At 53.7% G+C, this 18204-nt stretch overlaps 2 protein-coding genes across 3 annotated transcripts in view; one reads left to right on the top strand and one right to left on the bottom strand.

The window, feature by feature from the left end:
- Window positions 1–8473, bottom strand: part of Lmna (lamin A/C) — a 48416-nt gene extending 39943 nt beyond the window's left edge. Inside the window, exons 1-2 of one of the 2 annotated variants that reach the window (XM_075978567.1) lie at window positions 8223–8473; window positions 7737–7856 (exon numbers count right to left, since the gene is read on the bottom strand). The gene's annotated coding sequence lies outside the window, so the exon portion shown is untranslated. The remainder of the gene's footprint in view (window positions 1–7736; window positions 7857–8222) is intronic. The other variant, XM_075978565.1, reaches the window with a different exon arrangement.
- Window positions 8474–8802: 329 nt separating this feature from the next.
- Window positions 8803–17691, top strand: Mex3a (mex-3 RNA binding family member A). The gene is made up of 2 exons (XM_075978563.1): window positions 8803–9700; window positions 12635–17691. The coding sequence occupies exons 1-2, from the start codon at window positions 9247–9249 to the stop codon at window positions 13732–13734; spliced, it is 1554 nt and encodes a 517-aa protein (XP_075834678.1). The 5' UTR covers window positions 8803–9246; the 3' UTR covers window positions 13735–17691.
- The last annotated feature ends 513 nt before the right edge of the window (window positions 17692–18204 follow it).

The following is an 18204-nucleotide window of genomic DNA, read 5'->3' as shown; positions in this document are numbered from 1 at the left end:
CTTGCTTATGGAGGGATTACACTGAGGTCTGAATATTAGCCAACACAGGGCTAGCAAGATGGCTGATGGGGTGAAGGCTAAAGGCCCTGGGGCTCCCACAAGGTGTCCTCTTACCACATGTGACATGTAGGCACCCACATACACACAAAAAGAAAAAAAACCTTTTAAATAGTCAATATAGCCAGGTCAGTCAGGCAGCTCACATCTTTATCCCAGCATTTGGGAAGCCTGAAGCAGGGAAATCACTGAGCTTGAGGCCAGTCTGGGCTAGGGAGAAAGACCTTGTCTCAACAAAACACAAAACAAACACCAAAACTTACTAAATTTTTTTTTTATTTTCTTTGTAGCCCTGGCTGTCCTGGAACTCACTACGTCAACCAAGCTGGCCTCGAACTCAGAGATCCACCTGCCTCTGCCTCCTGTGTGCTGGGATTAAAGGCTGCGGCACCACCACCCTACTCACCATGCCTCTCTTACTAAACACTTTCTGTGTACTCTGTGCCTTCAGTACTTTGCACATTGCTTCTCGATGACCACAGTAATCCTCCAAATAACGGCTACTCATATTTTCACTTGTTTATTTATTTATTTTGAGACAGGGCTTCTCTGTAGCTTGAGAGCCTGTCCTGGAACTAGCTCTTGTAGACCAGGCTGGACTCGAACTTGTAGATCCGCCTGTCTCTGCCTCCAAGTGCTGGGATTAAAGGTGTGAGCCACCACTGCCTGGCTATTTTCACTTTATAGACATGGAACTTGGGCTCAGAGATGCAGAGAGAGTAGTCACTGGTGGGGAACAGGTACCCTCCAGCCTGAAGCTCCTGTTTGAACAGCCATAAAGGAATGAGATGGTGAGTTACATGGACAGAGGAAGGCTAGATGAGGGAGGGAGGCTGGTGAGGGAGGGAGGCTGGTGAGGGAGGGAGGCTGGTGAGGGAGGGAGACTAGGTGAGGGAGGGAGGCTAGTGAGGAAGGGAGGCTGGTGAGGGAGGGAGGCTGGTGAGGGAGGGAGGCTAAGGAGGAAGGGAGGCTGGTGAGGGAGGGAGGCTGGTGAGGGAGGGAGGCTGGTGAGGGAGGCTGGTGAGGGAGGGAGGCTGGTGAGGGAGGGAGGCTGGTGAGGGAGGGAGGCTGGTGAGGGAGGCTGGTGAGGGAGGGAGACTAGGTGAGGGAAGGAATGAGGCATTCTGAGGAGACTGACATCAGTAGGGTCAGAGGTCAGAAGTTAAAGGAGTTAGAAACTGAGCCTGAACTCCAGCCTTACCAGGGTAGACAGGTCACATTACACAGAACCCCAAGTTGTTTGTCAATATCTGCGTGCCTAGCTTGGGCCAATCAACAGTGAATGCTGCCAGAGACATGTACACTCAGCTACCTGAAAAAGAATACAAGTGGTCTGAAGGTACGAGCCAAGTGGCACCAAGCAGCCTCTCTAACTCCTGGAGCTGTGTGCAGGAAGCAACCTTACATCTAACCCTCAGGCTCCTGGGGCAACTGCAGCCAAGGAGAGAAGAGAGCAGAACTAGAAGCTACCCAGAGTCTGTCTCTGTCTGATGGCCGGCTCGTGTGTGCTAGTGACGGCCCATCGCTCACACTGCAGCCAGTCAGAGGGAGAAAATTTATCTTGGTAACTGACAATTGTTACAAATCAGGCTTCGTCCCTTCCTGGTTGCTAAACACTTGTCGGAGTGCCGGACTCCAGAACAGCAGAGAGATCTACAGTCGGGGCTGTTCCTGGCCAGGCAGCCTACAGTGAGACCCTGTCTCAAACACAAGGAGTGCTTGCTGCTCAGGCTTGAGTTCTGATTCCCCGCACATGGCCGTGACTCCATCACTGGTGTGTGCGGGCCCTAGCTCAGGGTGAGGGACGCTGATGGCCCCCTCTGCCTCCCATGCTGTGCCTACTCACCCACAAACAAACACACACCCCTGTAGCCAGAGGCTGACAAGAGGTTTGTTCAGAATCACACCATTTTCCTTCTTTTCTTTATTCATTGACTCAGCAAACACATTTGTCAGCAGTGGCTGCCGTGTGCAGGCTTTAGAGACACTGGGTGAGATCCCTAGACAGCTTCTCTGCTGGTGTGGCGTACAGACCATGCGGAGTGCTCTTTAATACACAGGCCGAGTGCAGATGAAGGGCAAGCACAAGGGGCCACAGCGACCTCAGGATACACAGTCAGGTCACCCCAGAGCATGGGATTCCCAAGCTGAGGTCCGAAACGGAAAGCAAGCCATGCCCACTTTGAGCTCCTCTACCTGCCAGGGCTGAGGGAAGGCTCTAAGATAACTTCTGAGAAATCACCCAAAAAGAATGTGCACTTCGGATGGCATTTGTAGTTTAGGAGCTGCAGGGCAGTGGGACCCTACATGCCAAGTCTCATGAAGATAGCACCCCCTTGCTGGCCTGAGGGCTGAGTGCCAGAGGATGGAGATTGGGAAGTGCCAGGATGGGAGGAATGGGAGAAAGCATCAGTTGAACATTTGGCAGTAGGCCTGTGACAGGGCATGTTCAAGGAGAGGTGAACATGTTAAGCTTCTATACAGCGAGTGTCTATGTACCAGATGCTGGGGTCACACGGGTGCACTAGAGCTAATCCCGGCCTTCATGGTGTTCCCAGTGCACTGAGGTAACAGAGGAGTCACTGCACGGTGTGGTAAGTGGCAAGGACACCCAGAAGTGACAGGGGAGATGCCATCCACGTCACGGCCCATCCTGCAAGATCAACAGGGTATGCAAAGGGTAGAGTGGGGGGTTCAGCTGGACGGGGACCAGGTCACAAAGGACATTCTAACCACCAAGGAGCTGGACTCAGGGTGTTTGTTCATTTGTTTTTAAATGTTTCTGACAGGGTCTCATGTAGCCCAGATGGCCCTCAAGGTTGGTACAGAGATACAACCACCCTTGAGCTCCTGATCCTCCTGCTGTTGGGATTAGATTACACTACCATACCCGACAGGAAATTGTTTTTTCTATTTTAAATGCATGGTTGTTTTGCCTGCATGTATGTATGTCCATGAATGTATGTATGGTGCCTGGTGCCCAGAGACAAGAGGGCATTGGGTCCTCTGAAACTGAAGCTTGTGACCCATCATGTATGGGTGCTGGGACTTGAACTCAGGTCTTCTGGAAGAACAGTCAGTTCTTCCAATGTTCTTAGCCTATGAATCATCTCTCCAGTCTGGCAGGAAATATTCTGAGGTTTAGCTGAGAGGCCTTGTTGAAGCACTGGGTACAAGTTATAGAAAGGCAGAAATCCAGATGGCTTAGTTTTCAGGCTTGAGCAACCAGGTGGGTGGTGACGTCATCTACTGGAAGTTAAGAGAGCAGGGGGTGGGAGTAGAGCCAGAACTAAAAAGTCGGGGCTTTAAGTTCCTAAGCCAGAGTCTGTTCACCCCGTAGGGCTGCTGGGAGAAGTGGTAATGTGGGGAAGGGAAGTGCAAAACAGAAACAAGGTAAGAACACTAAGAACACCAGTCCCAGAGGCAGCCACGCTGCTGCTTACAGGCACCCAGACAAGGCCCCAGTGCCAACCTTCCTCAGGCAGGTGTTGTGGAACGTGCCAGTAATCTCAGCATTCGGGAGCTGGGCACAGGAAGGTCCGGAGTTGTAGGTTCAAGGCCAGACGGGGCTAAAAGAGGGCCCCTCAAAATAAAACAAAACAAAAACACACCTTTAATCCCAGCACTTCGCTAAAGACAGAGGCAGGCAGATCTGAGTTGGAGGCCGTCGTGGTCTATATAGTGAGTTCCAGGCCAACCAGGGTTACGCAGTGAGACTTTGTCCCCAAAACAAACTACTTCAAATCGTTTGGCCTCCACCCTCTGCTTTATTGTCTTCATCATGCCTGTCACTACCAGAAGGACACTACCTACTTCCTCATACTCCACCACCTACCCAGCACCCTATAGAACCCTGGCTTCACCCCAGGGCAGGCTTCACTCCCCTTGTCCTCTAGGGTCTGCCCAGTGCTCACTGGTGAGAAACTTCAGATCTCTATAGGTAGCTATTATTTCCCTGCAGACCCTGCCAGCTGGACTTCACAGTTCCCCTGGATAGTCTCCAAGGGGCTCAGGAAGCCACAGGACAGAAGGCAGGGTAAACTGCTGGAAGGTCTCTGCTACCTAGGGTTTCCATTCAGAACTGGAACAGACTGCTATCAAAGTCTCCTGATTCCACGGGTTGAATGTCCTGTCGAAAACGGGAGTGGAGGATGGGGTGGGGGTGGGGTTGTGGCTTGAGACCAAATCTGACTTGTGCAAAGGAGAGCACAGAGCAATGGTTCCACAGGAACCCTGGGCCCCTGGCAGGCTGACCAGTGGGCAGCGGAGGAGACTGTCCTGCAGCGCCACCTGGTGTCACATATACTCAATGCTTCCAGAATGGGTGAGAGCAAGCCTCCCTAGCTACCTCCCACACAACCTCCAGAAACACTCCCTATTGCTCTCCTTTCCCAGGACTTCACTCCTTCAGTGATTCCAACAGACCCACCTCAGTCAGGAAACCTCCCCAAGCTGCCCCAGCTTTAAATGTCACTCCCTCCAAGGTCTCCAAGCACGGAATGGCACTGTCTACCTCTGGGGACCCAGGCCAGAAGTCACACAACTCTAACTTTGAACAGTGGAATTCCCCTTACCAGCTGTTGTGAGCCGTGGATATCTTTATGTTAAGCACAGATAGAAATTACAGTTCCATGGAATTATGAAGATTAAATGATATCAAAGGTCAGATGAGGTGGCCCAAGGGAGAAAGGTGCTTGATGCCACGCCTAAGGCCTTGCTTTCAATCCCCAGGACCTCCACATTCAGGATAAATACAGTACATGTACACATTAAATACATGTAATAAAATAATGATAGATTAAATACAAAGTTTGAAGAGTCTAAGAGGAAAACCTTCAGGAAATGAAGGAAACAGAATGGTCCAGGAGGCAGAAGGGAGCCCCAGACCCCTTCTCTGGGCTGCATGTGTTCTGCAAAGGGGAAAAGGGTCGGCCTCTTCAGTCACTGTCCCCCTTCCGCTCTGACCTCTTGCAGGTAACGGTCTGCACTACACACCCCATCCAGCAAGTCATCCCAGCCAAAACCCTCCTGGTATCTAAACTAGCCTTCTGCCCAGGGGAGGAAAAGTCCTCACAGGGAGCCATGTTTACTGCTTCTGAGTCCCAGGAGGGCAACTAATCCCCTCCCTCGTGCAGCCCGAAACCAGAGCTGGCGCCACTGGGTGGGGATCCAAGGACCAACTGTCACAGCTCCAGTGTCACTGCCTCCTACATGCCAGGGCCCAGAATGGAGTCCCAGAGGAGCCTTGTTAGCCAGCTGTCCTGGAGGGGCCCAGGCTCCACCCCAGCCCCTCAGAGTTGCTCCGGGGAGTCTGTAGGAGATCAGGCAGAGAGACAAAGGGACCAATGACCTACCCTTCCTTCCAATTTTGGTGGCTCTTCAAGCCCCAAAGGTGATTTGGCCTCACACTTATCCTCTTTGGCCATGTAGGTGAGTTTCTGTTTTCATGAGAGCAGGGATCAAGTCTGAAATCACTTTTACCCAGAATGCAGAAGTTTACCCAATATATTCTCATCAGCTGGAATAAGTTGAGGGCCGGTAAGAAGGCTCACAGGTAAAGGAGCCTGCAACCAAGTCTGGGGACCTGAGTTTAACCCCTGGAACTTCTTCAAGTCTGTCTCTTGGTTTCCCGCATGTGTGTTGTAACACACATACACACCCCTCTCTCTTACCCACACACACACTCACAACATAAATACTAAAAACTGTTCTGAAAAAATTAGCACACTGAGTGCGTTCCAGCATAAAGGAGAAAACTAGCAGCACATTCACCAAGAAAGGCAGAGACTTGATATCTAGGTATATTTCCAACAAGAGGTTATTAGGGAAGGAAAATATGATGCCGGGAGGTGGTAGCACACGCCTTTGATCCCAGCACTCAGAAGGCAGAGGCAGGCGGATCTCTGTGAGTTTGAGGCCAGCGGGGGCTACAGAGCTAGTTCCAGGACAGGCACCAAAGCTACAGAGAAACCCTGTCTCAAAAACAACAACAACAACAACAAACAAACAAACAAAAAGTCATCAAGCCTGCCTCATGCCTTTAATTCCAGCAGAGGCAGACAGATAGATCTCTGTGAGTTCAAAGCCAGCCTGTTCTACAGAGTGAGTTCCAGGACAGTCAGGACTACAGTACAGAGAAACTCTGTCTTGAAAAACCAAACCACACAAAAAAGGCCATCAAGATGGCTCAGTGGATAAAGGGACTTGCTGCTAACCCTGGGGACTCACATGGTGAAGAGAGACAGAACCTGTTCCCACAAGTTGTTCTCTGACCTTCATGCGTGTGTTGTGGCACATGCACAGCCATGATATACATATGAAATACAATTTAATAAAAACAAAAAGGACAGTAAAAGCATGGGAGGGAGGCTGAACTAACCAGGACAGACGGAGGAAGATGTGAGAAATACAGCAACAGTGTAGGGGGCTAGCCTACTTGGTGCGGCTTCCTTACCAACTTCCTGATCTCCCTCTCCAGGGCTCCGGTGTTAGGTGTGTGCTTCTACTTAAGTACTTACTATGTAGACAGCCAAGCATGGGTACTCGAGATTGCTCAGAGTAGACGGGAAAACGGTCTCACAATATTTTCTACCACACTCCTGTCCTCGGGCCTCCACAAGGACCTTGTCCCACTGGGTCACTTCCTGCCTTGCACCCATGCATGCATGCGTGCACACAAATACTCATAAGGATTCGACGCTTACAGTCAATTCAACAACTCAACAAGGTCCTTTGGTTCCATAGCATGAAAATAGGAGTCAGGACAGTAGAGGAGGGTAGGAGAGGGGAGACACAGGCAGGGAAAGAAAGCTAAGCAGGACCCATGCACAGCAGCCCAGGCTGAGTGGCATTGGCCTTCCCCATAACTCCTCTTCACCTGCGGTTCTGCAGACACCTGTTCCTAGGGGTACACCTGAGTCCACACACACATGACCCTCCAAGTGCCAGGCTTGCATGTGCTCTCTTCTGCCTTGGAGGATGTCTGGAGTCACCGCGTGTGACCTTGAGTGGGGGGGGGGTACTAAGACACCCTGAGGACTGATGCATCCCGCTGCATGGGGGGTTCTGTGGGGTGCCACCTTGCCTACTCCAGCTTTAGTCTGTCCCTTTCTCCTTTAGCTGCCGTCCACTTCCCACTCAAGATTCGCAGCCACCCACTTCCCACTCAAGATTCTGCCCTTTGCTCCCCTCCCTGACCGAATCCCCAAGGCTTTTTAGGTCATTAGTCTCCTGCTGTAATTGGTTAAGTGGGGAGGAAGACAGAGACTGGGCAAACTCTGGGGGGGATCTTGTTTCAGTGAGAGACAGGAAAGCTCAAAACAGCTGGTGGCTTCACTAGTACCTGGTTCCCAATAGGGGTAGGGAGGTGACAGGAGTCAGGAGGCCCACTCTGCTGCTCACTCTCTCTACTCCTGCTGGCGGGCATGGGCATCCAGCCCAGAAAATGTGTTGATAATCTGTTCAATCTTCCATGCAGGGGCAGCCCCTCCCTTACTCAGCTTCCCAGATCCTCTGTCCAAGATTCTCCTTCAAAGAAAGGGAAAAGCCTGCCTGCTGGGCATGAACCCTCAGACCCTCCCACCACTTAGCCCTCCCACTTATGGGCAAACTCACTCTTTCCAAGAACCAGTTTAGGAACTGGGCCTGAAAAAAAAGACATCCTACACCCCGAGGCATACCTACTTACTGCTATCCAGCTTGGAGAAGGTGGTTCTTAAGCGTTTGACCTCAGGGCCTCTAGACGCGGTCCTATTCCTTCTCTTGGACCAAAGGAAAGCTGAAGAAGACACAGGCTAGACCTGAAGAAAAGACTGCAGTAAACCCAACTCCCTCTAAACTATCTGTCGAGTCTCAAAAACTTAATTTTGATCTCTCTTTATATATTTCTAGGGTCAAAGGGGCTGAATTACTGGTTAATAAAAGAAAGAGGCAGGCATGAGAGTCGTAAGGGGCAAATGACCTCCACTGTATTCGTGGCTCAGGAATGAAGGGCTCCCAATCTCACTCCCGTTACACCCAAAGTTCTAGGCTCCAAACTAAGTCACAGGAAGCCTTTATGGCCCTTCCAGGCTCCCTGCTCAGCCCTTCACCCCTATCCTCTCTCTCCGCGCCTCCTCTTCCACACCCGGTTACTGCACGGTCCACGGGGGCGCGAACTAACTCACCTCCCAAGCCGCGGCCTCTGAGATCCTGGAACTGGGGGGCTGGAGGAGGGGGATGATTTACTTAAGAGATGAGGGGCCCCCATCCTCTACCAGGGATACCTCCTCCACCCCAACGCCCTTTCCCGGACCCCACGTAGCTCAGAGACTCGTTCCTCCTATCATAGCGGCCCGTGGGCTTTGTTAGCTCCACGAGCGCTCTCCCCAAGGCCTGAGCCTGTGGACTCCGCGATCGCGCGCGGAGGAGGGAGGACACCGCAGCCACGCGGCCGCTCCGCCCCGCTCCTCATTACCATAAGAAAAAGGCCCCGGACCCGCGGGGCCGGTGGCCGACGTCTTTCTACGCCCGCTCCTTTCCCGCATACCGCCAGCTCCTGAAAATTCCCGGACCACGACTCCCCGCCCACCCGAGCTTTGCCCGCGAGCGGTAGGCAGAACCCAAGGGGCGCGTCCTCTTGCCCGAATTCGTCCCCGAGCCCGAGGGCGGGAAACTACAACTCCCGGCATGCCCCGGGCGCCCCCGGCGCACCCCCCTCCCGTCAGTTCCATGCTGCTCCATCCAGTTCATTTAAAACAAAAGAGTTTGAGCGCTGGAAGGGGCTGGGCTCTATTGGGGGCCACTGAGCGACGCTCCGGGACTGGGGCTCGGTGCGGGAGCCTAAGGGGGCGTCTGCTCGACAGAGGGTAGACACTCCGGGTCCGAGGCGGAGGGGTGGGGGCCAGGGCCCGCAGCCCCCCACCCCACCCGTCACCCCGGAGCGAGAGGAGATCTGCTTTCTTGGTTTTGCTTCTTTTCCCCCACCCCCACCCGGGGGCTGGGGCGAGGGGAGTCAGGTTACAGGGTGCTTGGGGAGGGGGGGCTTAGGGGTGGGTCTATCTTTCTATCTCGCTTTCTTCCCCCCTCCCCAGCTCTTTGTTCCCCCTCCCCACACACCCCCTCCTCTCTCCCCTCCCCTCCTCTCTCCTCTTCTCCCTTCCACCACCTCTCTCTCTCTCCCTCTCTCTCTCCCCCAGCTTTTGTTTCGCCATGCCTAGTCTAGTGGTATCTGGAATAATGGAAAGAAATGGGGGCTTTGGAGAATTAGGATGTTTCGGGGGAAGCGCTAAGGACCGAGGGCTACTGGAAGACGAGCGCGCCCTTCAGCTGGCGCTTGATCAACTCTGCCTCCTGGGTTTGGGGGAGCCCCCCGCCCCCACGGCGGGCGAGGACGGGGGAGGTGGGGGGGGCGGCGCCCCCGCGCAGCCGGCCGCCCCCCCGCAGCCGGCCCCGCCGCCGCCGCCCGCCGCGGCCCCGGCCGCCCCGAGCGCGGCCCCCGCGGCGCAGACGCCCCAGCCCCCCGCCGCCCCCAAAGGGGCAAACGACGCCAAGCTCTGCGCGCTCTACAAAGAGGCCGAGCTGCGCCTGAAGGGCAGCAGCAACACCACGGAGTGCGTTCCCGTGCCCACCTCCGAGCACGTGGCCGAGATCGTGGGCAGGCAAGGTAAGCGGGTGTCCGGACGCTGCGAGGGTTGGAGTGGGGGCTTGCTGTCCCCGGCGCTGAAAGTTCATCGCTTCCCTCTTTGCCCGCCTCTGGCTCTGTCCCTTCTCGACAAAGGGGGCCCCGCCCCCTGCCCGGATTCCAAGTGCCACAAAGTTCCCTGGTACCCCTAGTAGGGACGACTCTTGGGACCCTTCCTCCCCTGGGGCTCCGCCCGTAGACAAAGAAATATCCTGGAACTGGGAGAGGAAAGGGGAGGGGGAGCTGCCTCCCAATCCCGGGGTCTGTGCGGAGGGGGTGTCGGCTCTGGGCTGGAAGAACTGACGGAATGTGCAATTACTTGGAAGTCCTTACTCTGGTATCAGCTTGTAGACTGGGGAGGGGGCACTCCTGGGACCTTCTGCCGTTGGAGTTAGGGACTCTGAGCAAGACCCGGTCCATGAAGCCCGACTGAGGATCTGTCTCTTTGTTGGGCTGAGTGTAGGAATGAAAGGGGGTGTGGCCCAGGGGAGGGTCCCAGTCTGGAGAGAGGTGATGAGGAAGCCCTTAGCAGAGAGGGGTCCTGTGGTCGTTTGCTGGCCCTTGCATGTGTGGGCCCTTGTGTTTGGGGAGGGTGTCTCTGAAGTGGTACCAGCCCTGGCGTGGGCCTCTCCTTCTCCGTCTTGCTTTTGTTCTGGGCTGGCCACGGCCTGGAGCCAAGGGTCTAAAGAAGAGTCTCTGAGTGAATGCGTGGGACAAGGCAGGAGAGGCATGTCGTTGAAGGGGGCAGAGAGACCTCCACTTGGAAATTTGGTGGTGGGTTACATGTCTGGGTGTGCTGGGAGGGGAATTGGATTAAGCCAATGGAATATGTTACCACACCCTCCTCAGCCCGGCATGCCTAGGTGGGTGGGAGTGTTGGTAAGTACCCAAATTGAGCAACCTGGATCTTGGGGACCCTTCCCCACCCAGCTTTGGGGGGAGAGGAGCGGGATTTGGATATTGCAAAGGGGCTGGGCTGAGAGGTGGAGTGGGGGAGGAGCTGCCCCACTGTGGGGAACAATGGAGGGGCTGCATTCCGCGGGAGTAGAGGAGGAGGGCAGTTCCTGGCGGTTGGATGGGGAGGCAGGCTGTGGCCCCTACTTCATATTCCACCTCATCCACCCTAGTATTGGAGCTGGAGGATTTGGAATGGGGAGCTGAGTGGAGGAGGGGAGCTTGCCACTCCCCTGCACAGCGCCCCCTCCCACAATCTCTTGGGGTGTCTGGTTTAGAAAGTTGGATTTCCCTCCGTCAGAGACACGGGGGATCCAGAGCCTGGAACTGGATGGGGATATTAATATCTCTGCTTGAGTGAGGCACCAGAATTTAATGGAGTCCTTTTCTCTTCTGCCTCCTTAGCAAATGTGTCTATCCATCATCAAAGTAGAATTTCTCTTCTTCAGAAAACATGTCCTCCCGTCCCCACTCCCCAGTAGGTGGAAGTCCTCTCTGGTCTGCTGCCGCAGTTTGAGCATTTCTCTGACTCGACCTCCCTTCTAGAGATGCTTCTGTGTTGCAGAAGCCAGGAGGACGAAGCTCTGGGTTCTCTACTGCCTGGCCTCTGGCTTTTCTCTTTAGTCTTATACCAGGGCTTGACCTCCCAAACTCCCCAACTTTCAAGAAACCTAGCTTCCACTGAAGTTTTTGGAGCCTAGGTGCCCATGAAATGGCATGTAAGTTGAGGTAGCAGAATGTACTGTGCTTTGGTCCTCCAAGACTCACAGACTGAACCATTATCTACTGCCAATAAAGCAGCAAGGATGTAGGCTTGACAACAAGTAGGACTTCTTAACTGCCAACAAGTCTGAAAAGAAGCTCAGGAGTCAAATTTTCCTTCCTAATATATCTTAAAGATATGTCCTTAACCCACCATGTCCCTCCAGTACATTAGGGTAGAAAAGACACTATTTGGAGTGGAGAGGGAGGAGAAAGAAAAAACAAGTTCACACAGAGGCCTGCAGTTGAGCGTTGGGAGAGTCAGAAGAGTGGGCACTTGTCTTTGGATTGCTAGTGTGTCAGCGGAGAGATGTGCCTGGGGAGCCCAGGGAGTTTGTGCGAACCTGGCAAAGGCCGTACAGTCTGTGTGCTGGGGAAGACTGAGATAGGGGAGGGTCTGTGTACATGTGAAGGGTGTTCTGTCACCCCACGGGATTGCTTGCTTGGACGGATGCACTCTGCCCACTGCTTTAGTATCCTTAGGGACATGTTCTCACACCCCACAGGCACAGCCTCTCTCCGCAGCCCCCCAGCTCTAACCAGCCACTCCTTCAGAGCAGGAGCGTGGGTCCAGAAATGCCCACTTCCTCCCTCTCAGCCTCCAGGGCATCTCAACCCTGCCTGGGGCAGAGAACAAGAACACAGCTCCTCCTCTCCAGATGATGCGAACTTCTACTTTTCTCTCTTGAAATTCTCACTCCTCGACCCCCACCCCATCCTGTTCTCTCCCACAAGTCCCACACTGAGTGTCAGGTGCTGCAAACTTTATGACGTGGAGACTCAGAGGATATGGGGCAGAAGGCATGGCACACGATGGCCAATGACCCTGGGTGAGCTAGAGGACACCTTTAGTGAATAGAGGTCACACAGTAGACTGTGTGCATTGGAGTTTTGAGCAAAGATCAGGAGAGGTGACTCAGAGGTTTGTGAGGTGGAGGGAACGGAAGGGCGGGTTCTTAGGGGAGAGTTTGTGAGCAGGTTTTGGGTTAGCCGCTTTTCTGAAAGGCTCTGAAGGAGGCGGTTTTGGAGGAGTGTATTTGGAAGGCCCAGAATGGTTGGCACACAAGAGAAACATGGGGTGGCTGTGCGTGTGGCTGTCAGGGTGTCACTGGAACAAGTGAAGGGGTCCTGGGAGGCTGGGGTTCTGGAGACATCCCAGTATATCCCTTGTCCTGTGAATTTCTTTCCCACTCTGCTCAGGCTGCAAGATTAAGGCTTTGAGAGCCAAGACCAACACCTACATCAAGACACCTGTGCGAGGTGAGGAGCCCGTGTTCATGGTGACTGGGAGACGGGAAGACGTGGCCACAGCCCGGCGGGAAATCATCTCAGCAGCTGAGCACTTCTCCATGATAAGAGCCTCACGCAACAAATCTGGCGCCGCCTTTGGTGTGGCCCCTGCTCTGCCGGGCCAGGTGACCATTCGTGTTCGAGTGCCCTACCGTGTGGTGGGACTGGTGGTGGGTCCCAAGGGAGCGACTATCAAACGCATCCAGCAGCAGACCAACACATACATCATCACCCCCAGCCGGGACCGAGACCCGGTGTTCGAGATCACCGGCGCCCCAGGCAACGTGGAACGTGCGCGGGAGGAGATTGAGACGCACATCGCTGTGCGCACCGGCAAGATCCTCGAGTACAACAGCGACGGCGACTTCCTGGCCGGCAGCCCCGACACTGCGCTGGACAGCCGCTACTCGGACGCCTGGCGGGTGCATGCTCCGGGCTGCAAGCCGCTTTCCACCTTCCGGCAGAACAGCCTGGGCTGCATCGGCGAGTGCAGTGTGGACTCGGCCTTCGAGGCCCCGCGCCTAGGCGAGCAGGGCGGGGACTTCGGCTACGGCGGGTATTTGTTTCCGGGCTATGGTGTGGGCAAGCAGGACGTCTACTACGGCGTGGCTGAGACGAGTCCCCCGTTGTGGGCGGGCCAGGAGAACGCCACGCCCACCTCGGTGCTCTTTTCTGCCTCCTCCTCTTCAGCCAAGGCACGCGCAGGCCCATCGGGTGCACACCGCTCTCCAGCCACCTCTGCGGGGCCAGAGCAGCTGGCCGGGCTCCCTCGGCGACCGCCTGGAGAGCCACTGCAGGGCTTCTCTAAACTGGGGGCGGGAGGGCTGCGGAGTCCAGGCGGCGGGCGGGACTGTATGGTGTGCTTTGAGAGCGAAGTGACAGCAGCCCTGGTGCCCTGTGGACACAACCTTTTCTGCATGGAGTGTGCAGTACGCATCTGCGAGAGGACGGACCCAGAGTGTCCTGTCTGCCACATCACCGCCACGCAAGCCATCCGAATATTTTCCTAAGTTCCCTGTCCCTGGTCTGGGCCCGCTGCCCAGGGTGACACCCTGGACCTGTAGGGCCTTTTGGAAAATCAGTGACTACAGGGCAAGGTGCTTAGAAATATTCGCTCCCTGGGGTGGGGAGGGGAGGCATGAGTGGCTGGGGGGGCAGCCACTTTCAGAACCTCTGGTTACCCTTTGGGAGGGGGCCAGACCGTAAGTTTTACTAGAGTTACAACTCTGATACCTCAACACACCCTTAAATCTGGAAGCAGCTATAGAAGCTTTTGTTTAGCCTGCTGTCCACCAGGGCATCCCGACCTTTCCCTTCTCCCCATCCGTGTGTCATTTTGCCCCTTCCTCTGTGGAGAGGTAAGACAACACAGGAGGGGGAGAATTGCCATCTGTAACCAGAGGTGCTCTTAGTGATCCCCGCCCCTCTGGTCCTGACCTCCCACCTCCTAACATAACCCTTTATCCCCCTCCCCACTCTATCCTGAGTTCCCAGCAGTATGAGGGAGTGGGGGCCTATCAGATCTGGAGTGAGGAGGAGGTCAATCAATAAAGGGCTCACAACTCATCTGTCTTACAAAGCTGGGCTGGAGAGATCTGGAAAGAAGCTTCCCTTTCCCTCCAACTTTTTGCTTGGCTTCCCTAGCTTTTCTTCTGGGTTTGCCCCTTGCTTTTTTCCATTTCTTCAACCCCCCCTCCCCTGGCTGTCCTCCTTGTCTATCTTCCTTTCCCCTTCCTGCCCCTTCTAGCCCAGCTTTGGGGATACCATCCTCCTGGGGAGAAGAACCCCCAGTTCCTCTTCATGTACTGGATAGCTCTGTCCCCCACTCCTCCAAAGAACCCGTTCCAGTTCTTGATGGAATGTAGCCGTAGACTCAGTGCCAGTTCAAGAGGGAAACCGATAATGGGGGTCCGTAAGGGTTGAAACCCCTCCTTTATCATGTATGGGCATTATACTTAGGGAGCACTTCTGGGTCTTCTGGCCAAGAGAAGAGAAAATGGGAAGTAGGAAAAGTCCTGGGGCAGGAAAGATGTGGATGGATGGCTCCCCCTCCCCCTCACCTGCAGTGGCCTATCCCCTGACCTCGCTGCACCGGCTGGACCATTATTGAATCCGTATTAGCCACAAATCATGAAGTCTCTGTCTTACCCACTGGCTGAGGAGAGAGGCCAGATCTTTGGTGAGGGTCAAGCCCGGGCAAAGCATTGAGATGCAGCAGGGCCTGTTACAAGAATCAGGTGTTGTGATAGGGCCTGGCACCCTTTGCTGTTCCCATTGCTCACTTGTCCGTCTGTCCCGCAGCCTCCTACCCTCCTGGTTCCGCTGGCCGGGCCAGGAGAGGATGGGTGATGGGGAAGCCCGGGAGACCCAGGAGATGCTTGTATATAGTCAGGTGGGACTATGAGCTCTTCTAGCTTAGAAGTCCCATTCTTCCTGGATGGAGAAGGGATGTGGGATGAGGGCACAGAGGGAGGTCCTCTCTCCCCTTTGCCTATTGTGAATTAACTTGCCTCTCCTCAGCCTTCCCCTCCAGACCACCAGCCTGGGAGGGGAGAGGAAGGAGGCTACAGCCCAAAAAACTGGCCTGTGGCAGCTTCCCTCCTCTCCACCAATGTGAGCCATCTTGAGATGTCTGTACAATAGAAACCAAACCAAATGGGCACCCTGGGTTGCCCAGGGGCAGGGCATGGGAGGGGGTGGGAAAAAGGGATGTCTGTCGACCCCCTCCCCCTCTCCACTCCTTACCCACAAAGGCAAAGACTGTTACAGTAGGGGCTCCACAGATCCAGTCCCACCCTTGCAGAGGAGCCTTTCCTAGAAACTAGTGCAAAACGCAAAAGTGAGCAACAAGAGAGAAAGCAATGAGGGAGTGAGATGGTGACCAACAGGAGAGGAAACAAAAATAGCAAAAAAGAAAAAAAAAGCAGTTCTTTATAATTTAATATTCTATTTTAATAAAGGCATTTATTACCGTATAAATGTAGCAAAGAACCTGGGCTAATATGAAAAAAAAGACTTTTTATTAGGTAATTTATTATATGAAAAGGATATTTTATTTTATGATAAAGTGATCCTTAAAAAAAACTTTAGAAGGTTTAGAATATATGTAGGGAGAGAAGAAAAAATACATTTGTATTCAGAGTTAAATCTTAAAAAAGTTTTTAATATATGTTCGGGTTTATGTTCTTTTTTTCCCCCACTTTTTTTTGGGGAGAAATATCATTTGCTTTTCTTGGGGGAGCATCCTGGGATGGCTGGTGGAGAGAGGGGATGGGGGAGATGGTCCCTTCTGGGGCCCCCACCAGTAGATTGAATTTCATTCCGTGGGCTCCCCTCCTCCTCCCCCTCAGGGGAGCCGGCAGAGCCAAACAAAAGAAGGGATTAACCAGAAAGGAAGAAGCTTTGGGACTAAGGACTGAGGGTCCTGGAGTGTCCCCTCCTTCCCCTACCCTGTGCCAGGGGCAAGTGAGGGGGAAGGCAAAACAGGCCTAGCAGGCTTATGGAAACCCTCAGAGGTGTGAGATTTAAGAGAAATAAATTTTTTTTAACCAAAAAAAGAGAGAAAAATGAGAAAGAAAAACCGAGGGGTTTAAAAGAAGAGAATAATACAAAATAATTCAAATTTATTTCATATAATCCTAGAGAAAGAAAAAAGAATTACTAGTTACTTAGTAGACGATACTCAGATAGCTTAAAGTTTAGTAGCGTTGTGGGCCCCTGAGCCCAGTAGGAAGTATAAAGATATGGGAAAAAGAATAGAGGCCGGCGGCTGAGCTGCCCTACCCTGGGGACAGGGCTGGAGCAGGCTGCTAGCTCAGATTGGGAGCTTCCAGTCTGCTGGGGTTGATTCTGAGAATCCTTAGGGTTTTAAGTGTGGGACAGGTACACACTGGGCATCTGAAACCAGGTGAGACTGGGCATCTGCTGGGAAGCCCCTACTCCTAATGCCCAACCCTCACCCAAGACAGCTTCTCCCAGGCCACACTGAGGAGGTCCTTGAAGTCACCTCAGTCCATCTTGCTACAGGTTGGTTCAAGAGCAAGGTACAGCTCTTCACCAATGAGCGTGCGATGCTTGTCGGCCCAGCTTTGCCCGTGCTGCGGTGGGAGCGGCGATGCAATCCAGTGCTGTTTTCCTCACAGGTGCAGTGTTCTTTTTTATTTTTTGACACAGGGTCTCTAGCCCAGCCTGGCCTTAAACAAGCAGCCATCTTCTTGCTGTCTCCAATTGCTGGGACTACAAGGCATGCCCCACCACACTCGGCTTTGTGGAGTCTCAGAGAAAGTCACATCCCAAGAAATACTTTCTACTCAGGAAGTAGAGCGTAAATACGGCCTGGGAGAACCTGCCCCCCAGAGTACAGCGGTGAAAGTAAGAAGGGAGCTTTGGTGAGCCTAGTGTAGCCCTGGTGTCCTAGCCTCCCTCTATGTTTAGATAGGGATCACCCACTGGCCACATCGCATCACCTTCCCCGCAGAAAACTGGAAGCCTGGCTTTTGCATGTAAGAAATGAGCATTTTTAAGCACTTGTCTTGCATCAGCCCCCACTGGCAATCAGATCAGGGTGGGGAGAGGCCTCTTGGCTTTAGTCTGAGCAAGCAGTGCATCGGCTATGGACCCTAGAGCCCAGACACACCTCCCTCTCCCCATCTAGAGAGTAGAGGTCCCCCTGCTCTCTTTGCCCTAGGACTCTCGATAGTTTGAGATGGTAGCATCTGGGCAAGGGGAGAATTTGCCCTTGCCTACCGAGGGTGAGTGCTTGAGAGGTCAGGTGGGTGGGTGGAGGCTGCCCTGGGGCAGTAGAGTAGGGTTGTGGTCAGACTTGACTTGAGGCACCTAGTGACTCTTGCAAATCACCAAGTTCAAATGCAAAACAAAGGTGGGAAATAAAACAGACCCATGAATAATCAAGTGATGCTGCACACCACGCAGAGAAACCAAGGAGGGGGAGGGTTAATGTATTAAACGTGCGATTGAGAAGTTAATTTTATTAAAAGTATTATTACTTAAGGCTCCGTCTTTCACTGTGTGGCAGCTGGAATTGCACTGGGACTGGTACTCTGGTGTGGGAAATGGGGACTTCCAGGGTTCCCCGCAAAAGATGTGGAGAGACAAAATCCTCCCCTACTCTACCAACTTCCGTTCTTCCCTGTTTCAGGATAGGGAAAGGGCTGGATGGGGTACTCCCCTCCCGTCTTAGGAACCTCTCCTGAGTACCTCTACTAGGCCAGCCCTGCTTCCTAGAATCTTCCCCCCACCTCTTGCCCATGGCATTAAAGTGACCTCAGTTCTTGGCACCAGAGCTTTGGGTACCAGATGGTGCTGGAGGATGGTTTCTTTTGTCTTCCAAATACCCCTCCCCTCCACACAATCTTCCATCCCCCACCTGCCCTAGGGGTTGGCAGAGGAAAGGGTAGGCAATTCTTGTCCCCCCTTGGCACTGTCCCCAGACAGAACTCCAGAAGCAGGCCCTGAGGGGC

The sequence above is a fragment of the Microtus pennsylvanicus genome, chromosome 7, assembly GCF_037038515.1.
Source record: "Microtus pennsylvanicus isolate mMicPen1 chromosome 7, mMicPen1.hap1, whole genome shotgun sequence".
NCBI lineage: Eukaryota > Metazoa > Chordata > Mammalia > Rodentia > Cricetidae > Microtus > Microtus pennsylvanicus.
This window is presented reverse-complemented; position numbering and strand designations above follow the sequence as displayed.